The sequence below is a fragment of the Sinohyriopsis cumingii genome, chromosome 18, assembly GCF_028554795.1.
Source record: "Sinohyriopsis cumingii isolate HCF-2022 chromosome 18, ASM2855479v2, whole genome shotgun sequence".
Lineage (NCBI taxonomy): Eukaryota > Metazoa > Mollusca > Bivalvia > Unionida > Unionidae > Sinohyriopsis > Sinohyriopsis cumingii.
This window is the reverse complement of record NC_142978.1, coordinates 51,616,696-51,640,346: the sequence shown is the minus strand read 5'-3', so window position 1 is coordinate 51,640,346 and position 23,651 is coordinate 51,616,696. Positions and strand designations below refer to the sequence as shown.

The window sequence follows — 23,651 nt, the reverse complement described above, 5'->3', positions numbered from 1 at the left end:
CTTCATAACAAGATGTAAAAGCTTGATACATATGGATTTTGCATTATATTGTTGGTAATAGTAGGTGATTATCTTTTCCCTAAAGTCTATTAATGTACAAGGCTAACTCAGAACCAATAAAGAGCAACTTTACTCTATGGCAGCTAAAGGACACCACGGTACTAATTGTATGGAACAGTGGGAACCAGCTCGGAAATGGGTGAACATAAAATAGAGTATATAAGGGTTTGGCTGGCCAGGACTGATTAATAATGTAAGTTATTTTTTTTAGGAAAAAGAATATTTTGAGAGTTTATCCTAGTTGTCACTGACAAAATAGAGACATTGTTTTATTGATGGAATTTCAGTTCTTTAACAGTCATGAAATTGGAACACTCATTACTGAAATTAGCACCTGACTCTTTGGTGTGGAATTGAAAGCAAATGTTTCAAACACATGTTGGTCCATAAAATCATATGCTTTTCTCTGCACAGAAGCTGACATTCAGGCTTCATCTGTACTGATAAATATAGGTTTGATAATGACCACTCAGAAATTTAAAGTTATTGAATTTTTAATATCATGGCGTTTGCATCGGTTTATTATGGGTACCTTGAGTCCTATATTAATCCTAATTAACAACTGCTCATCCGCTAGTGGCGTCTCGGCCATCGACCATTTTGCTTATTACATATACAGAAATTGTGATACAATATGCGTGGATGGTACATGGATGGTACATGGACTGTACATCTTGTTAGCTGCTTCAGTAGGCTTTCAATATTAATCATAGATGTGTTTTGTTGTTATTGTGTTGATGTTGTTGTTGATGGTGTACGTCTATTTCTTCTGAACCATTCACATTACTTTTGCTGATTGATCCAGGGTCTTCATATATATATATATATATATATATATATATATATATATATATATATATATATATATATATATATATATATATATATATATATATATATATATATATATATATATATATATATATATATACGTATATATACTTCATATATATTTACGTATTCCACAAATATCATTATGTTTGCCTCGCAGTACCCGTTTCCAATCACAAGATATTTTTTAATTATATTTCCAACTTGCTGTCATTACTAATCAATTTACCTTTACATAATGGAGTAATGCATACAGGGCCATAGAGATCGATCACGGGCCCCGGGGTTGTTTTTCTGTTGTTGTTTATTTTGTTTATTTATTCATTCATTTCTATGAATTTTTCTTCTGACATGGAATAATGTCCAGATCAAATACAGGTGCAAAAAGTTTTGCAGATTAGAAATAATGTGCTGCGATGATGATGATTATTAGTGTTATTATTATTATTATTATTATTATTATTATTATACTGATTATGATTGACATAGTGAAAACAAACTTCTTTCTTTATTAATTCACTTTTTGTTCAATTGTCTATCTTCAGACACCAACCCCCAGCCCCCAACCCCCGCGAAAGATAGAACTTTATTGGATATAATTACTAGACTTCTAAAACATTTAATGCATCCGATGGAACAATATTAAGGCAGTAAGAAGAAAAGCACAATGTGTTGATCATTTCCATTACATTCATGACTCTGTAAGCATCCAAATATCCTTTCTCTGGAATTTTAAATCTTTGAAAAAATAAATGTTATCTGGTACAGGATCTGACATAGAGCTCCAAAAGCAGTTTAAGTGGTGCCTGTCCAGAGCCATTTTATGAAATTTGTAATTGGCATCGGGTAGTACGTAATTATATCAACATATCTTTTATACTTTCCCACATCATATTTGACAAAACTACCTCAAAATTAAATAGCTATCAATTCTATAAACAACGCAATCCGCTGATTTATCTTACAATAATGATTAAACTGGTGCAAATTCGTACTTAAACTATTAGGAATGAAATCGTACACTTGAAATATTTTAAATTTCGCAGTATTAAAACACACTTCGTTTTAATGGCAAGAATTATTGGTAGAAGGATATGAAAATAACAACTTAAGTGATCACAACAATAACCGTTCATTGGTCCATTTGCATTTTATTACCTTCTTAGCAGAGAGTATAAATGAATTCGGCAAGGTTATTGCCAAAACACTACAAAAAGTCTGTATAAGTACAATTGTGTTTAGAATTCCAAAATATGATTTTTAATAATCTATCGTTTTATTCGGCAAGCTTCATGTTCAAAGGTTTTGGTACAACAACTCCACTCGGAATGATTACAAACGCATTTACAAAAATGTGTCACATTTTACTGAAATAGAACCTAGAAGGATTTTCGTCAAATATATTTTAGAAGAAAAAAAAACGGCGTGTCCTGCAGTGTTCGTGACAATTTTAGCGACTTCAAGAAAACTACATAAATTGTTGTTTGCCAAAATAATTTGCCTAGCAAGGGCCGGCTTAATTTCTTTTTATATGTTCATCTCCGTGCGACTTGCACAAACTAATGACATTGGCCTGAATTTCTGTAATATTGTTCAGTATCAACCCACCTTAAAGACCTAAATTTCTGTAATATTGTTCAATATCAACCCACCTAAAAGGCCTGAATTTATCTAATATCGTACAGTATTAACCCACCTTAAAGGCCTTAATTTTCTCTAATATCGTACAGTATTAACCCACCATAAAGGCCTGAATTTCTCTAATATCGTACAGTATTAACCAGCCTTAAAGGCCAGAATTTCTGTAATGTCGTACAGTATTAACCACCTTTACTCTAGGTCTTGTGATATAGTACCACGATTTGTCTAACATACTAAAATATACAGGCACAAAGTAGGTTCTACCATTATATCTTCAAGGATCTTACCCATTTGCCCATTTAAATATTCTAAGAAGAAAGTACAAACCCAAGTTAGAACCATTTCAATCTAACGTCTTCGTATCTAATGGATGTATTATGATGATTTTTTCTCATAACCTTCTTCTCATTTCTTGCTATTAAAAGGAAATACTCTTAAGAAATGTCTTGCCCGTGGGGAGAGAGAGAGAGAGAGAGAGAGAGAGAGAGTGTGTTCAGGCTCTCTTAAATGAGGTGTCATTCATGACGTTGTATATACGTCTTCAACTCTACATCATGGGAATGACTGGACGAGAGGTGACGAGATTCAATGTAAAGAAAGCCAGAGTCTTCTGATTCTCAATGAATGAACTAAAACTTTCATGCATATAGAATTACAACTTTCATTCGAGCTTACCAGCTTCATACCTTTGTATAAATTCTCCCATATTTAGTAGTAACTATAGTTCAAGGTACCAGATCGTCTTTACTTTGCACTCTGATACTGTAACCCACTAAGGAACTACGTAGGATAGCACGCATGGCATGGAAATTGGTCTGTACGAAAGACATCCAAAGTCTTGGTCTTGCCTTTATATGCACATTATGATTTTGTGCAAGAAAAAAAAGTAATTTAACTCCTAGAGAAATTGTGTTGGGTGATCCGGTAAGAAGATTGTAAGAGTATATGATACAGTCGTTACCACATAATAGGAGCCAATAAACGACGATTCCTATTGGAATAACGGAATAGTTTTTAATTACCTAGTAAGGCATCGCCTAAGGCTGGTCAACAAATTATGTAAATGAATGTTTATTTCATATTTGCTTAAAAAGAAACTGCATTGTCATTCCTTTAGGCATCTTCGCTAGCTAAGTGTCGTTGCATATCAACCCCTTGACATAGCTAGCTAAAACGATGTTTTGAACAGGTGTCCTCTTTTCATTGCTCCTGACGTAATACGTTCTTCTTTCACCTATCCATTTCTGGTCTGATATGGTCTTACAGTATATGTCACGTGCACCCTAATAACTGGGACAAACTTAGGGATTTCATGGCTTTTATGAAAGAACCAGGCACTAAAACAAAAGGCTTTCTGTAATTGCATTGTTTTTCATTACTATCATTACTATCGTTGTGTACTAAAACCAGACACTAAAACACAGGGGTTTATATAATTGTATGGTGATTTGGTATAATTTCCATGCGGGATATACCAACCTATAGTCAATATGGATTTACACACAACTATGATAACAGAACGTATTGTATATTCATTTCTCATTGCTGCTTTCAGTGTGGACATCCACTTTATTGTAAGATCATCTGTTCTCTCCTGTTTGTGAATCAATTTATTGCCGCATAAAAATATCGTTAACTGACATATTTAACTAAAATAAAGAATAATTTGTGTTCATCTATGTATACGTTTTTGTAATAACAAGCAATGTAACAAATCTAATTGTCCCTCTGTCTCTAATAGATTTACATGGTATAAAATCGGAATGTCATATGACTTAATACGATAAACTATTTGCCATTTATTTCCCTGCAAATTTTAAAATTTCCCTATAATGAGTTTGCCGTGGCTTACTGGTCAGCACGCGCAATTCGCTATCAGTATGGTAATGGTTCGAATCCTGTCCCCCATGGTGTGTTTTTGGGGCAAGCCACTTACTCCAATTACCTCAGCACAATGATTTAACCTAGTCTGTATCGATGTGCCACAAATAGCCAAAAAATCAATCTTCACGTTTGTCTAAACTGAAGCTATGCTAGGATTTTATTGGCAGAAATGTCGCTAAATCAACAACATCTTTTAATTAGAGCGGTTCGACTCACTAGAAAACAAAACATACTCCTTTGTATATCGGCGTCATGCCTAAATTCGTAGCAATCGGAAGCATCTGTGTATTTCGTACTTCCGCTTCCGTTGCCTAGTATTAGCGTGATGTTGCCACGTAACAAAATAATTCGTTCAAAAGACAGATTTTAAAGAAAAAAAAGTGCAAACTATATACGTATAGTACTTAAATTATTTTTCTTCACTACATTCTTCACAAAATCACCCAGTGTTCATAATGACAAGTAGCTATACATAAGCGCCTCACTTGTTATCGTCTGCTTCCAGTGCTTGCGTTGACCATTCTCTCATCAGATAATTTACATACAGTTTTATGACTCTGATCATATCAACGTACGGGATATATTAGGGGTCAAACATTTCTTTGCTGTTTTTTAATCGGTCCAATTAAAGAGCCGATTATCAATATTAGTAAAATAAGCTGTAATTATCGCAAATAAACGAATACAGATATTAACAGTTTTGGCTCAAGGTTATAATGGTATCAGTGATTTTTTTTTTTACATTTCTTATGAATTTAGAGAAATGGGTTCTCAAAAAAGAGACTAAAATTTAGCGCGTGAGGATATGTAATCACTGCGATTTAATACAGCTTTCTTATACATACTTGTGTATGTGCGCGCACGTGTGTGTGTGTGTGTGCCATGATAAACGTTTTGTGTAAACCATGTACGTGTTATTGTTGTTTTGTTGTATTTTGTGCACTTGAGTCCGCTGGTTAGTTGTTAGTTGTGTGGATTTTTACGACATACCGTGACTGATTAGCAATGCATAAATAAGGTTACATATAACTATATATATATATATATATATATATATATATATATATATATATATATATATATATATATATATATATATATATATATATTATATATATATATATATATACAGAGAGAGAGAGAGAGAGAGAGAGAGATGATTTTGATAAATCAGTGAGTACAGTCATGATTAGTTCATGAAAAGGTGTTCTTAATAATAATTTGAATAAAGGGATTCGAGGCGAAAGCTATATTACTCGTACTTCAAATTTCCGACGTCGGTGCACCCGTCGCATATTCTGTTGAACTTGCTGATTTTGTTATTTCCTTATGTATGAATTTACGTGTTTTTTTTAATAAGATGACGTTTTCGCCAGTGCTTAAATTCATGGTTTCTGGAAGAAAGATTACCGTTATTTGGGGTTTTAAACCTTTGGATGTTTAAAGCAGAGCATAATCACGGACTGTACTATTTCAGTGTACCTATAATGACAGAACGGTAGACATGTAGACAATACGTATTTAACTCAAATAATTATTAATGTCCATACAGGAATTTGCTCAGAACCTTGACGATATCGGGTAATTGACTTTAAAATTGATTCAACTTTACCCAATTAAATACATTTTACTGCACACGTTTGACGCGAAACAACTATTTTTGATACTTCTCGGAGTTTCATAATTATTCAATACAAAGGCCTGTAGCAATTTAATGCTTGATTCTGCTATTTGTCGGCACTTATGTATTTTGTCTCGAAATCTGATCCAAGGATCTAAAAAGACAGAGAAACTTGTTGACTGGCAGTTTTCCTCAATTTACACCAATTTATGCCCAAATTAATAATATCCAAATGTATATTGACTAATGCTTTGGTGGTTACGTGTGTGTACGATAATACGCAAAATGAGATCGATATTGAATCAGTAATTAACGTTAAACATAATTATCAAAGAATTATAAAAGTCGGTAATTGTCACTTGGGTTATTTTGAGAAGGATGCCGGCCCGTTTTATGCTACACAGGAAATACGCCCGTCACACAAGAAGTACATCAAATACTAGTCGGACACAAATAGTTTGTACTTCATTTTCTTACTCTTAATTTGGCTTGACTGTCAATTAAGTGAACAATTCTGTTTCCTTGTTATCGATTTGGAGAATTTTCAGGCTTGACTGTTGACTTTTTATCGATGTTTCAACCCGTGTCCTCTTAGCCTCCCACACTCAAAATCTTGAAGGCTTTGTATCCAATAAAATATGACGTAACAATATTTGTAATTTATATTTTAATTAATAGACTTTAATTTATATTATGCTCACGAATTTATTCAGCGTCTGGGATGAAATCTTGCACACGTACTGTAGAAGATCTACGTTATCTAAATGTATAGCATCTGTTGCTTGTGTCAAAAGTTTACCAATATTTTTTTCTTACTATTGTAGGACGAGTAAAAGCAATCCCAACATTTTCTTTTAGCAATATCAACAAACTGTAGTAAACCTAACAAAGAATTGTGCGATTATTTATGAGAGATCATGACAGTTCTTTTGTTAAAAAACACTTGGAGCTTTGCATGAACAGGCTTATTCCTAAAACAATGACATGGTAAGTTGAAGTTTTATTGGTTGCTTGGTGACTATAAATCGACCTTAATTAAGTACGTAAGTATTCAGAGAATGTGATTTCCGTGCTAATTGACTAATTTCTTTTTTTCAGGCAAAGGATCATCAAAAAATGCATAAACGTACAAGATGAACTGTATTATTAGGATAATGAATTCTCTCTTTCGTGGACTAACTGAAACACTGCGAGGTGCACAGTCAGAGTTGAAGCTCTTCAGTTGAAGAATTGACACACAGACCTTTTTCATGAATTTCTATTTTTACAAGGTCTCAGTGTTAATGCGGAACTTATATGCCACAAATATATATATATTAATATTCGCTCTGCTCGTTATTAGAAGTGTACATTAGAAAATGTTCATTCGATGAAAACATATCTCAGAGCAATAACTCATCTCATCGTCCGTACTGAAGAATGTACTTTGATGTTGGTCTAGTTCCATCAGCAGTTAAGTGAGGACCAAATCCGGAAGATTCAATAATTGGATCTCCTTTAATTTGTTCGTGAATAAACCTTCAGATTCAGTAAAGTGAATATCAACTGTCTGGAAATGACCATCGATATTCAGTGAATATCGCCTTGAGTTCGTGGGAATGATATTCATTCGAGTCGTCCTTTTTGTATCTGCTATATCCGGTGAGTACGTTTTCTTAATACTTAAATCATTAATTGTGTGAAACATTATGTGCTTTCAAATGGTTAGTGTTAAACGTTATTTTTTCTATTGGTTAGTGTTAAACTTTAAGGTGTTTTTGATTGGTTAAGACGTGTAGTACAAGTGCAACACAATTGTCACACAAGTTCCACTAGTATTTAGTGTTGACAAATCAAATCTGCAATTTATTTTAGTTTCAGCATGTATTTGATCCCAAGTGTTTCTCAAACCCAGTAGGCAAAAGCTGGATATACAGCGATCTTGTGTAAGTCGCTATTCCATTACAATGCGTTCTGCGAGAACCTTCAATTTCTGTATAGAGGTGTACTTTTTTTGGTATTTCTTGAATGGTCAGTTGTCTTGTTGCCATTCACAAAATAAATATTTGCTGCATTTGATTGTCAATATATTTTTGTTGCTATTCTATAATTGATTATAGGATTGACAATACCCTGAGTGTTTTTTTTTCTTTCTAAAATCAATTTCAGGATTGCACAATACCCGGAATATTTAGTGTTGTTCTTTAATTAATTTTAGGATTGCACAATACCCAGCGTGCTCTTAGTTTTTCTATAATTAATTTTAGAATTGCACAATATCCATGATGTTTTTGCTTTTTTAAAATAATTTTAGGATTGCATAATACCCAGATTATTTTTGTTGTTCTTTAATTAATTTTAGGATTGCACATTACCCGGAATGTTTTTTTTTGTGTTGTTTCATTGTTAATTTTGAGATTGGGCTATACCCAGATTACTTTTTGTTATTCTATAATCAATTTTAGGATTGCATAATACCCATCATGTTGTTACGGTGTGTTTCTTAAGAATAGTATGGCTGATTTTAATAAGATCTATGGAAAAAACTTTAAGACACGTGCCCAAGATCACCACCACTATATTGTTTTGCATATTTAATTCGTATTATTTATTGGTTTTTCTTAATGATTATATGTTTTATACACTTGTATTTTGTACCTGACCTTATCCAAAATCAAGCTCACTGTGTACCATACCAGTGACATTGATATGTAAACAACAAAACACATTGCTAAAATTTTCTCCTTGAGTCTGGATTAAATGTTCGGATTTTAATTAATGTAAACATGTTTATAGTCTTGACTTGGACCAAAGAAACTTCCGTTAAGTGACAGACTGTTTTAAGAAAATGGTAATTGCGACCGAGGTCAAGTAGAGGAGGTTTATAATCTTATTTATCTAAAAATTACTCATTCTTGTCCAAACATCTTGAAGCAGATTCGGTCTTATTGTGTATTCATATTTGGTCATTTGGTTGGATTTATTTATTCAAATAGTTATTCACTGGAAATACAAAGTGCTCTTCAATAATATTCTTGGCCTGAACATTAATTTGGAATTATAGCGTATTCAGACAAGAACATTTTTGGACTATATTATTGTAGCACGTTAAAAGTCTCTTAACACAACGCCACGATCCCAGACCATTGGCACATTAGCACATTAGAGACATCAGCAACATCAACACATTCAATTTTATAACTTATTTGGAATACCGCTGGAATTCAATTAGAACTTATTACATTTGGACTTGTGAAAGAACTTTTATGAACATTTGGAATTTAATTCACAATACTGATACTTCATTTTAAACTTTCACTTTGTATTCTTGGAAAATAAATTATTTGTTGAATGGTACAAAACTTGTTCAGTTTCGCCCTTATCCGTTACTTAGTTTAATAACATAGAGTAATACTATAAATATCGCCATTTCCAATTTCCTCTACAAATCTCCTTTATAGAAGTCATGTAAACGATCACATTCTTTCCGCGTCTGACAGTCTGGTGTAATTCAAAAGAACCATTATTGTTTATTGCTCAAGACGATCACTAAGTTTATCCAGAATTTGCTTCAGATTATAAAATTTGGTCTATTCAACAATTAATATTCGTGTTTAATGCATACTAATGTCAAGAGCTATTGTTTTTAACTTAAAATTCAAATTCATCGATCAAATAGTGCTCCTTTCAGTCGGGTCGTTGGATTAGAATTATTGTAAGAAAATAAACACTGCTCATTTCAGTCGGGTTGTTGTATTACAATTATTGCTAGAAAGTAAAATCACTGTTCATTTCAGTCGGATTGTAGTATTTTAATTATTGTAAGAAAATACACACTGCTCTCTTTCATTCCGGTCGTTGTATTATAATTATTGCAAGAAAATAAACACTGCTCATTTTCAGTCAAATTGTTGATTATAATTATTGTAAGAAAATAAACACTGCTCATTTTCAGTCGGGTCATTGTATTATAATTATTGTAAGAAAGTAAATACTGCTCATTTTCAGCCGGATTGTTGATCAGAATTATTGTAAGAAAATAAACACTTCTCGTTTTAGTCGGATTGTTGATTATAATGATTGTAACAAAATAAACACTGCTCATTTTCAGTCGAGTCGTTGTATCATAATCATTGTAAGAAAATAAACACTGCTCATTTTCAGTCGGATCGTTGTATTATAATTATTGTAAGAAAATAAACACTGCTCATTTTCAGTCGGGTCGTTGTATTATAATTATTGCAAGAAAAAAAAACTGCGCATTTTCAGTCGGATTGTTGATTAGAATTATTGTAAGAAAATAAACACTTCTCGTTTTAGTCGGATTGTTGATTACAATTATTTTAAGAAAATAAACACTGCTCATTTTCAGTCGGGTCGTTGTTACATAATTATTGTAAGAAAATAAACACTGCTAATTTTAATCGGATTGTTGATTAAAATTGTTGTAAGAAAATAAACAATGCTCGTTTTCAGTCGATATTGCACTATGTACAGGCTATGATATTGGACTTTGTACAGGCTATGACATTGAACTTTGTACAGGCTATGATACTGGACTTCGTACAGGCTATGATATTGAACTTTGTACAGGCTATGATATTGGACTTCGTACAGGCTATGATATTGAATTTTGTACAGGCTTTGATATTGAACTTTGTACAGACTATGATACTGGACTTTGTACATGCTATGATATTGGACTTTGTACAGACTATGATACTGGACTTTGTACAGGCTATGATATTGGACTTCGTACATGCTATGCATTTCCAGGTTATGCTGGTGTCCATTGCTGTGGAGTTTGTAGAAGGCTCTGTCGTTTCATATTTATCTTCTATGATTACGTTCGATATAAATTGTAAATGACATAACCGATAATATGAAGAAGAAAAAAGAAAGGTGGATGTAGACACTGTCTTAAATAAGACATTTTGCACATTTTCGTGCTTTATTTGTAGCTCGTCGTCTTCAATTTGTTTTTCTTTCAAAATATCCTTTCAATGTCCTCATTCATTTGTTATGTTGTTCTCATTTTGTTCGATACGTTTGTAATGAATATAAGGCATTGCTGCTTGAACTTGTTATTTTGATCCGTCTTATTCGGGTGTTTGTCATTTACATGCCTTGTTGAGTTTTCATCCGTCTTGTTAGGGTGTTGGTCATTTACATGTCTTGTTGAGTTTTCATCCGTTTTGTTAGGGTGTTGCTCATTTACATGTTTTGTTGAGTTTTCGTCTGTCTTGTTAGGGTGTTGTTCATTTACATGTCTTGTTGAGTTTTCGTCTGTCTTGTTAGGGTGTTTGTCATTTTCATGTCTTGTTGAATTTTCATCCCTGTTGTTAGGGTGTTGGTCATTTACATGTCTTGTTGAGTTTTCATCTGTCTTGTTAGGGTATTGCTCATTTACATGGCTTGCTGAATTTTCATCCGTCTTGTTAGGGTGTTGGTCATTTACATACCTTGTTGAGTTTTCATCCGTCCTGTTAGGGTATTGCTCATTTGCATGTTTTGTTGAGTTTTCATCCGTCTTGTTAGGGTGATTGTCATTTACATGTCTTGTTGAATTTTCATCCGTCTTGTTAGGTAATTGCTCATTTACATGGCTTGTTGAATTTTCATCCGTCTTGTTAGGGTGATTGTCATTTACATGTCTTGTTGAATTTTCATCTGTCTTGTTAGGGTGTTGGTCATTTACATGTCTTGTTGAATTGTCATCCGTCTTGTTAGGGTTATGGCCATTTACATGTCTTGTCTAATTGCTACGAGCTCCTCGTCTAGTGTGGGCAACAAGGACACCGCATGGGCACAACAAAATACAGTTTAGGTAGTGCAATTAAACTAGTGTCACGGTATGCCGCTAAAGACGAATGGATGATGCACATTGCACCAAACGTCATTAAGTGCCACAGGCTGAGTTAGAAAAGTGAAACCAAATGTCAAACCTATGGAAAGTTAAGATTTACATTTAACACAGTCGATTATTGTCTTCTTCCGATCGTCGGGGTTCTGCCCTCCTCCTGATCGTATTCGTTATATCAATGTTTTTCAGTCTGAATAATGACGGAACGTTGTGACCGACGAACGGCGATAGCAATACCGATTCCAGTATCCTGCTTATTAAATCATTTCCTGTTAGCTCCCTTGGGAATATACTGCCTTTGATTTTACCCACAATGCATTTCATGCCATATTAGACGATTCTCTAATGTAGACATGAAGGCAGTGTGAATGCCACGTATATGAACAATAAATAACACGACTAATGCTGTGTCTACAACAAATGTCAGTTTCTTTATTTCATGTATAAAAAGGTCGTGTCAAAAGGTCTGTGGTGTTGTTTTCCAAAGAAAGAAAAAAACTCAAAAAAGAATTTGGATAATTTTTTTAAATTTATTTAAATGCATTTTTTAAATTGGGGTTTATCTGTTTTGCTAGAATTTTGTAGGTCTGTACTTATCAGGAATCCTGGTCTCAGGTTCCCCAAATTTCCTTCCCCCGCTATTCTTATCCTGTCTATTTCAAGTTTCATTTTACCATTTTACTAGTTGCCATACTATGTTGTGTGGTCCCTTTTTAAGAATAACTTAGCAGAACAGTGGTGGTTTCGTATTGCTGCATGGAATTTATGTCATTAGTCAGTATGATGCGCGGTACCGGACAAAAGCAGGCACAATCAGAAGGCTGCCATTTAAATTTTAATCTCATATGCCCAGAATTCCAATTTCACGTGTTGTGTCAAAAATGCTTGTCCTTAAAGTTTCATTTTCTAGGTCGAGATTTTAGATTGTGTCTGTTGAATGTAACAGAACTAGTTGAAAGTTATATTTTCTATGTCTAGGTTTTAGATTGTGTCGTTTGAGTTACACGGCTGCGGTTGAAATTTTCAATGTCATACGTCGAGAATTCCCAATTTACGTATTGGTTCAAAGAGTTTATGTTGAAAGTTCCATTTTCTATGTTGAGTATTTAGTTTTTGTATGTTGAATTAAACAGCGCTGGTTGAAAATTCGATGTTCAATGCCGAGTTTCAAAACTGCATCTTCCGAATTTACACGATGGTTGTTAACATTTTGATGTCATATGTCGATAGTTTCAATTTAGCATATTGAGTCACATTGATTGCATTTTTTTTGTGCTGAACGTTCCATTTCGTATGTCGAGTTTTTATATTGGATCGATTGAATTACACAGCGGTAGTTGGACATTTTATTGTGCTTGTCAGAATTTTAATTTTTATATGGTGAAATGATGTGTTGGTATTAAACGTAACATTACACAATGTTCAATTTAACAATTCAAAATAATATCGAGTATTAAGATACGTCATTCGTGTATTCAATTATGAGGCGCTATTATATGTCATGCATTTACAGTTTGAAAGTTACACATTCACAGGTCGAGAAAATTACTATGAATTTCTTCGGTAGAGGTCACTTTTGTGAAAGGACAGTGTTATTTTTAAACAAGAAGGCTGTTTCTCGTTGCTGTGAAACTCAGCAGATGAAATAAATCTGTATACTAGCCATATGAAATGGAACTTTCATCACAAGCAGTTACATTCAACGTTACATATGTTTTGAGATTTCAACCACTGCTGTGTAATTCAAAATATACACTGTCAAACGTCGACATAGGAAATAGAACTTTACACCACCACTGTATAATTCAACATATAAATCTAAAATATCTATATAGAAAATGGAACTTGAAGGACATGCAATTGGATCCAACACGTGTTATTAGATTTCTCGACATACGACATACGACATAGAAATTTCAATTGCAACTTTCTCACCGGACCAGCTTTTGTCCGCTACGGCGCCTCGTAGAGATAATTTTGAATTAAATGGTTACTAAGATTTGTTTGTATTGTTTTATCCACGATACAGTGGCGCCTGTTTTCACTTAACTGGCTGGCCTTTTAATTTTCGGCACGGTTAAATGCACTGAATGACCTCATAGGTGAAGATGTGGAACGAAGATACAGGTAAAACCTACACGTGCACATTCATCATTGCTAGCTGCTGCAAATAAGTGGGATGGAAAAGTTTCGATCCTCCATTTTCATTATTTTTGTAAAGGTCTGATAACTTTAAGCTAGAGTTTCTAACCAGACTATTCTGATAATGGTTGTTACTCGTCCCAAATCAAAGCCGAAAACACGTTTTTATGTCTCAAATTAAGGCCTAAAACGCAAATATATATTATATCTCAAACTAATGACTTAAATGCAGTCAAATGTCTATAGTATTTCAATTAAGGTCCTAAACACAGTCAGCTTATTATATCTCGAAATCAAGTGGTAAACCCAAACGCAATCCAGTTTAAAAGTATTAAAGACTTCGGTTTTTCTTTTTTGTTTTCACATCGATATCCCTGCATAATTCAGTGATACCAGTCAGTCAGTATTTGTTCTTCTGACAACAATGCAAGTCTCCGTTTTTTAGAGCCAAAGGTTGATCTTAATCAATCTTTGTCCATTTGTATGGGCTGGACCCATTGATGGACCACTGTGGCAGTACATTTTGTTGTCCATTTGTATGGGCTGGACCTATTGATGGACCACTGTGACAGTACATTTTGTTGTCCATTTGTATGGGCTGGACCCATTGATGGACCACTGTGGCAGTACATTTTGTTGTCCATTTGTATGGGCTGGACCCATTGATGGACCACTGTGGCAGTACATTTTGTTGTCCATTTGTATGGGCTGGAGCCATTGATGGACCACTGTGGCAGTACATTTTGTTGTCCAATTGTATGGGCTGGACCCATTGATGGACCACTGTGGCAGTACATTTTGTTACTTGCCGTCGTGCAAAGATATATGAATAATGTTTTTATAGTTTGTTCATCTTGCAACCCAGTTTTCAGTAAGGTATATGAAACAATCATCTCATAACTGATGGATGGAATCCATGACTGCCAGATTCGGAAATATATCGTTCAGACGGATCGTTTAACCCATTCTACGATCGACATTCACACCTTCCTATCCGAAAAGTAAGCACTGGTCATGGTGTTGGACAGAGTGTGTTAGTTAAATGGCCATATTTGTTTACATGTATACATTCATGTGCTTTGTTTTAGTTCCAGGTGTGTTTGGTGATGTGCACGAATACCGTCTAGTACGAGACTTGATGAAGGAATATGACAAACGAATCCGCCCCTCCAAGAACCATACCCAGACCCTCAATGTCACCTTTGGGGTAGCGCTAGCACAGATCATCGACGTGGTAATAATGATGAAACCATCATATCATTTTGCAAGAGGTGTGGGTAATGGGGTGGAGGCTGGGATGTTCACTCCTACCACATTTGATTAAATTCGTTCCTTATACGGGACATTTCTTTTTCATGTGACAATATGGGAACTGTAGACAGGCAAGTTAAGCAAAACATTTTGCAAGGAATAAGGGAACACAAGACAAAACAAGCCCAATCTCCACCCCGTGAATAAAATGGTCAGTTATTTAAATAAAATCGATCAACATTGTTTAGAAAACCTGAATGTGGATTATAATAAATTGCCATGCATCATAAGCTTTAAATTACTTGATAGTTGAATTATTATGTTTAACAAACCTTTTCGTTGCAGTAAATTGACTTTCGGCTGTGTGGCAATGACAGTAGGCCCTTTTATTGTATTGATTTGTTTTTTTTACTTGTGGGATAAGGGAGGAATACAGCGCAATGGTTATATACCGTTTCTATTTGTATTGATTTAGTTTTCAATTGTGTGATAAGGGATACAGCGCAATGGCAGTAAGCCCCTTTTGTAATATTAAATTAGATTTCTAATGTGTAATAGGAGGCATACATCAATGATTACTGGCGCTTTATTCGCCATTTTTATTGTATTTCAATTCTAATTTGTGTTAAGAAATGCGGCGCACGGGTCTTTTTATTATATTTGATTGGCTTTCAAGTTTGTGATACGAGACATAACACAATGGCTATATGTCTTGTTATTGTATTGAACTGGATTTCAAGAAATATATATATATATATATATATATATATATATATATATATATATATATATATATATATATATATATATATATATATATATATATATATATATATATATATACAATGAGCAAAATATTTATTCAACCTTTCAAGGAAGTTGGAGGAAGGGTGATTATGGCCCAAAACGATAAACCATGGTAAGACAGCTGATCACGGGACGGACTGAAAACGTTAGCTACGAAGAGGGAAAATCATATCAATAGGAAAAGTATAAAACACTTAGAAATTGCGTCAACAATCTTTAAACGTATGCCAAGAACGATGTTCAGCAAGGTATGAAAATATATACAATTTGGGATTGAATTAAAGAGGATATTGAAAACTAATAAAAAGCTTGTTCAAAGATGATTCATCCGTTTCCATTGTTTATCTTAACTTGTTTTAAACCTGAATAAGGATGTGAATGGAAATAATTATCAGACAACGAAAATTTAAGGTGTCTCGATGACTTATTTTCATCGATATCCACCGTATGTCTCCGATTATGAAACATTTTGGTATATAAAGGAATTACTTCCATCCATAATGATACTCTGGCTCGATTGCCATTATTCATAAGCAGAAAAAACGAAATATCCAATTTACTAGCATCATAGAACACGATTTTCTGAACGTAATACAAAACGACCCTGAACGTAATACAAAACATTGCTGAACGTATTACAAAACATTGCTGAACGTATTACAAAACATTCCCGCTCATAAAGCAAGTTATCATGATAAAATTAGTCATACATTCGACATATAACTTCTGACACTTGGGCCATATATTCAACATACCCCTTCTTCTCACACTTGGGTCATAGATCTCATAAGACATTTCTCACACTTAGATCATAGATCCCAAATGTCCATTATCACTCTTGAGTTATATATCCCACATGTCCATTATCACTCTTGATTTACGTATCCCAGTCCATTATCACTCTTGATTTATATATCCCACATGTCCATTATCACTCTTGATTTACGTATCCCAGTCCATTATCACTCTTGATTTATATATCCCTCATGTCCATTATCACTCTTGATTTACATATCCCAGTCCATTAACACTCTTGATTTATATATCCCACATGTCCATTATCACTTTTGATTTACGTATCCCAGTCCATTATCACTCTTGATTTATATATCCCTCATGCTATTTCTCACAACGCGGTCACATATTCGACACGCAAATTCTCACACTTGTGTTTTGATCCCAAATATTACATCTCATATCTAGGTTATAAATTATACATGCCATGTTTTAGATAGGTGAGACCTAAAAATCAGGAGTTATTTGAAATGTATGTTAAATTGTCCCTAGCCCACTGGTTTCTCCCGCAGGGATGAGATCAAATTTTTAAAGAATCTACACGCATCTAACTATAACTGGTCCAAGATCTATATGCTACCTTGAACAATATCGGACGTGTTCAAGAGCATTGAGGACGCAAGGTCGGACGAACAGACAGAATATACCACAATATTTCTGAACTCTTTTTAAAGCGATCGGATACAAAAAATGGCCTTTTTCAATCCCTCCATGATTTATGGGACTGTAATTCCTTCGTTTATTCCAATTCAAATTGATGTAATACGTTCTAATTTCAGGACGAAAGAAATCAAATTATCACAACCAATTGCTGGCTGAACCAGGTAATCTTTCCATAGAATTTTCTCTCAGTCAGTTTGTATTGACTTCGCAGTAAATCATAGCAAAGCAAATCCGATTTTCTGCAATTGAATTATATGTGTTTCTCTTCAATATTCGGAATAAATCGTCTTGTTTCTATGCAGCTCTATCATGCATGTATATTCTCTGCATGTTTGTCACTGACCTTTTGTGTGTGTGTGTGTGTGTGTGTGTGTGTGTGTCTGTCTGTCTGTCTGTTATTACTTCAGTACATGTCTCTCATGCCTATGGATCTTTTTATTCCAATTTCTACGGACTATTCATGTGCTCATTCGTTGGTATATTCATTTGCTTTTTTGTGTGTCTGTCTGTCTCTCAAAATTACTATTCTAACCATTGAATAATTTGTTAATACGCATCTGAAGGTAAGATAATAAAGAATTTTTCTAAAAGGTGGACATATCATTCCGATAAAATACGAGTGCTCTAGAATTTATCTATAGAGTCGACAGATCATTCCGATAAAATACGAATTCTATAGAATTTGTTTGTAATGTGGACAGATCACTCCGATAAAATAGGAATTCTATACAGTTTGTCTGTAAGGTCGACGATCATTCCGATAAAATAAAAATTATAAAGAACTTGTCTGTAAGTTCGACAGATTATTCCGATAAAATACGAATGCTATAGAAATTGTCTATAGGGTCGACAGATCATTCCGATAAAATACGAATGATGAAGAACTTGTCTGTAAGGTCGACGTATGATTCCGATAAAATACGAATGCTATAGAATTTGTCTGTAAGGTCGACAGATCATTCCGATAAAATACGAATGATGTATAATGTGTATATAGGGTATACAGATCATTCCGATAAAATACGAATGATGAAGAACTTGTCTGTAAGGTCGACAGATCATTCCGATAAAATATGAATTCTGTAGAATTTATCTCTAAGGTCGACAGATCATTCCGATAAAATACGAATGCTATAGAATTTGTCTATGATGTCGACAGATCGTTCCGATCAAATATGAATTCTATAGAAATTGTTTATAGGGCGACAGATCATTCCGATAAAATACGAATGATATAGAATATGTCTATAGAGTCGACAGATCATGCCGATAAAATGCGAATAATAAGAATGTTTTGAATATCAAAGACCCCCCTCTCCTCCTGTATATTACTAGCACTTCATTATAGAGGTTATGTCTAAGAAACCTCTCGACCCTGTCTATTGCTAGCATTTCCTTATATAGGCCATCGCATGTAGGAATAAGGAAACCTCTCGATCCTGTCTATTGATGGCATGGCTTATCGAGGTCATCGCGTGTAGGAACACTAGTTAGCATTTCTTTACAGCAATCATCTCATGCAAGAATAAGAAAACCTCTTGATCATGTATATTGCTAGCATTTCCTCACATAGGCCATTGCATATAGGAATAAGAAAACCTCTTGATCCTGTCTATTGCTAGCATTTCCTCATATAGGCCATCACACATATGAATAAGAAAACCTCTTGATCTTGTCTGTTCCTAGCATTTCCTTTTTTTGCCGGGGTCATCACCTGTTAGAACTTATTTAGTCTCATGTTTTGATATAAGCCTGATTTTAAAGACATAATTTAAGCCTACAGTTTTTGTTAGTCTTATTATTAGGCCTATATAGTAAGCTACAGGCTTACAACTTAGAAAACTTAATGCAAATAAAAATAATTTATTTTAACCCAATCGAAAATTTCATGAAGGGTACAGTTTTGGCACAAAGCTTTTGAATCTGTGGAGCAAAGGCATTTATTATTCAGATTACCATGCAAATGACTACTTTTAAAGAACCGAGCGTAATACTTTAATCATAGGAGTTGCATGGTATTTATACGGAATACAAAGTATCCAAGGTAGTAAAAACTCTATAGACACCGTATTTTGACGCATACAAGGAAGTACATACTCCATAGATACTGTATTCTGACGCATATAAGGAAATACATACCCCATAGATACTGTATTTTTTATGCATATAAGGAAATACATACCCCATAGATACTGAATTTTGACGCATACATACCCTATAGATACTGTATTTTGACGCATATAAGGAAATACTTACCCCATAGATACTGTATTTTGACGCATATAAGGAAATACATACCCCATATATACTGTATTTTGACGCATTGTACATTTGGGTATTTGAGATTTTAACGTCATGCGCCAAAATTTACTGTTTCTTTCAAAAAAGATTTACTCATTTGGGAGGTACAATGCGGACCCGTTTTGTACTGCTCTTCTAACCTTTGAACCGCCAGACACTCTGCTTGGTCATTATAAATTGCTAACAACTTTACAAACAATTAATTATAATACCTTTGCAGCATTTCTCATGACCTGTTTATGATATATAATTTTGCCTTTGTTGCTTTTCTAGGGATGGCTTGACAATAAACTAGTGTGGGATCCTGCCAAGTATGGAAACATAAGCGTGATCCGTTTGCCCCACGGGGATGTATGGAAACCAGATATCCTTCTTTACAACAAGCAAGTATTGTCGTTAAGAAACATTCAATATTTTCCAATAAGAGACCCAAAGGTAATATATTTGTAACTAATTTTTGATTTGTTACACATAGCACCTCTTTCTCTCTTGTTGTTTGTCATTTATGCATACTAGACACGCATTCATTAGACATTCTTTCACTGGGAAAAAGCATTAAGATATATAGAGAAATAACGGCATTTTGGCGTCTAGATTTTTGTACTTCTCTCGTGGAATAATCGAACTAACAAACACGACGCGGATTATTGTATGGAAATATCACTGTCAGCATTAAATACCTAATGGACACGATTCGGACCATTGTAGAATATAGCTTTCAGCAATAAGAACTGAAACAGGCACGATTCAGACCATTGTAGAATATCGCTTTCAGCAATTAGTACTGAAACAGGCACGATTCGGACCAATGTAGAATATCGTTCTCAGCAAGAAGTGCTGAAACGCACGATTCCGACCTTTGTGGAAATATCGCCTTCAGCAATAAGGACTGTCACAGACACGATTCCGACCGTTGTGGAAATATCGCTTTCAGCAATAAGTACTGTTATAGACACGATTCCGACCATTGTGGAAATATCGCTTTCAGCAATAAGTACTGTCACAGACACGATTCCGACCATTGCGGAAATATCGCTTTCAGCAATAAGGACTGTCATTACGATCGTATGCGCATTGTTTATCTTTAGATAATGCAAGAAAACTTTGACATCACGATCAGGATCATTATATGCACCCTGTTAAAAACGAAAATGTTCACATGTGACAAGACAAATCAATACAAGACTTTCTAACACTCAGGTTTTATAGTTTTGAACATATGAAGTTAAGAAAAAAGAACGTAATTTTGGCGTGTGATATCAATACATAATGCTTATGAAAAATATGCCATCCAAATCCAAGTATCTGCAATTATTTGTTTTGAGTCGCGTGTAACCTGTAATCATTAATTTATTGTATTATTAAACTTTAGTCCTATAAATATAAAAATGAAGTGTATTTTTGTCTTTAATCATGAAAATAAGAACACGACATGACATAATGATATTCTTCACCTATTTCTTGCCACTGACAGAGTGTACAATATTTTTAGCTATAGGAAACATTACCCCATCTACAGGAAACATTTCCCCATCTAACATTTTCAACAGGAAACGTACGATTTGCAGTCCTAAACTTCATTAAGTTTTAGATATATTCTTTAATAATGAGAAATCTTTTATAAATTAAAAGTTTTAAACAACCCGAAGCCAGCTGTAGCAAGTCTTAATCCAAGACAGTCTCGGTCTTGGCATTCGTTATGGGGTTTGGTACGTGTGCCAGAAATATCAGTCGATGTAAATCACCATTCATTCGATTTTAGTGCCTTTTTTGAACTGAATTATAAACGTAACTTTATCCATCATAATCAAGGTCAGAATTATCAACAAACAGCAATTAAAGATCATACAGTCTTTAAGTAGAATTACAGTTCATACAAAATCATAAGAAAGAAAGACTGTAGTGATCATGAATAATTATCAGTGTGCTAAAATAAGTTAATATTTATTTTCAATTTATAGGATTTGTTCAAAAACGTAGAAAACCCAATATTTATATTTCTTTGTCTTTTTCAGTGCTGACGTTAGTTCTACCGTCACCACAGTGAGTACAAACGTCATCGTTACGAACGAGGGCAACGTCACGTGGCTCTTGATGTCCATTTTTCGTAGCTCATGTTCAATTGACGTAAAGTACTTTCCCTATGACGTTCAAAATTGCAGCATGGAATTCGCTTCGTGGACGTACGACGCATATCGGTTGAACATAATCAACATTGGTGACGAAGGAGACATATCAAACTACGTCACGAATTCTGAATGGGCTTTATTGGAATATAAACACAGACGTCAGGAAATCACTTTTTCCTGTTGTCCCGAGCCTTATGTATTCGTTAAATATCACATCGTGATAAAAAGACGGCCACTTTTTTATTTGTTCAACATGGTAATGCCGTGCGTTCTAATTACTCTGGTAGCTTTACTTGGATTCTACATGCCCTCGGATTCTGGGGAAAAAATTTCCATGGGCATCACAACGTTGCTTTCAATAACGGTGTTTTTGATGATCGTGGCAGAAAGCATGCCTCCTACGTCAGATGTAGTACCGTTGATAGGTAAGGTATATTCCAAGAGAACCAAGTGAACTCTTGGTCTCTTGTGACTAGCTTCAGAATATACGGAAAATTATAAAATGTTAAGAAAATTAAGTGTTTGCTATTTAACAAGGGAATTATATTGCAACCATCCAGACTGTCCTACATTCTATGTTGTGCACATACCGAATGTCCTACATTCCAGATTCCTAACATACCGAATGTCCTTCATTCCATATTGCAAATATATTAAATGCCCTACATTATATGTCGTGAACATACCGAACGTCCTACATTCAATATTGCGAACATATCGACTGTCCTACATTCTATGTTGCGAACATGCGAATGTGTTCTACATTCCATATTGCGAACATACTGAATGTCCTATATTCCATATTGCAAATATTTTGAATGCCCTACATTCTGTGTTGTGAACATACGAATGTCCTACATTCCTTGTTTCGAACATACCGAATGTCCTATATTCTATTTTGCGAACAGACCGAATGTCCTACTTTCGCGAGGAAGTGATGTTTATAACATATTATTATGGATTAAATATTCGGTCAGTCCTCAGCTGAAATATTGTTTGGAATGTGTTAAGTTCTATCAAAATAAATAACGGCGATTTCTAACGTCTTATATATTGAGCACTATAATGTGACTTTGTTATTATTTGCTTTAGTAAGTTTTTCAGTATTATCTATATAATCTAAAGTCACCTTTATAGTTTATTAACTCAGGACTCTCCGAAGCTCTAAACCATTGCCTAGGGCCACGTTTATTGCGTTTTAATTCAATACTCTCCACAGCTCTGGCCTATGATCTACCGCCACACTGAGTGATAGTGCTCTGTATGCATATATATATATATATATATATATATATATATATATATATATATATATATATATATATATATATATATATATATATATATATATATATATATATATATATATATATATATATATCAGATTCTGCTGTTTGATGCAGGTATTAATTCTTTTCTTGTTGTACCAAGAATGAATTTCAACGTTTTTAAGTTCAGTTATTCAACGTGAAAACGTATTATTGAAGAGGCTGACATTGAAGTAAGAGGTTCATGTTTTACTGCCACATTTCAGAATAGGAATAAGTAAGATATCAGTTAGGTTTATATGTTTTCTTATTGGTCATAATTCAGTGTATATTAGTTTATTCCTTACCTACAACAAACTAACTTTGCTTCTAAGGATAAGGACAGGTTATTTGCAGCGCGGATAAAATAAATGAAA

At 34.1% G+C, this 23,651-nt stretch overlaps 1 protein-coding gene across 1 annotated transcript in view; it reads left to right on the top strand.

The window, feature by feature from the left end:
• LOC149776638 (neuronal acetylcholine receptor subunit alpha-10-like) overlaps window positions 1-23,651 on the top strand; it is a 62,279-nt gene that overhangs the window by 32,659 nt on the left and 5,969 nt on the right. The window contains exons 2-6 of the mRNA XM_089941144.1: window positions 7,136-7,678; window positions 15,110-15,255; window positions 17,654-17,698; window positions 20,112-20,221; window positions 21,854-22,392. Of these exons, the coding sequence (XP_089797270.1) occupies window positions 7,636-7,678; window positions 15,110-15,255; window positions 17,654-17,698; window positions 20,112-20,221; window positions 21,854-22,392 (883 nt within the window). The 5' untranslated portion in view covers window positions 7,136-7,635. The remainder of the gene's footprint in view (window positions 1-7,135; window positions 7,679-15,109; window positions 15,256-17,653; window positions 17,699-20,111; window positions 20,222-21,853; window positions 22,393-23,651) is intronic.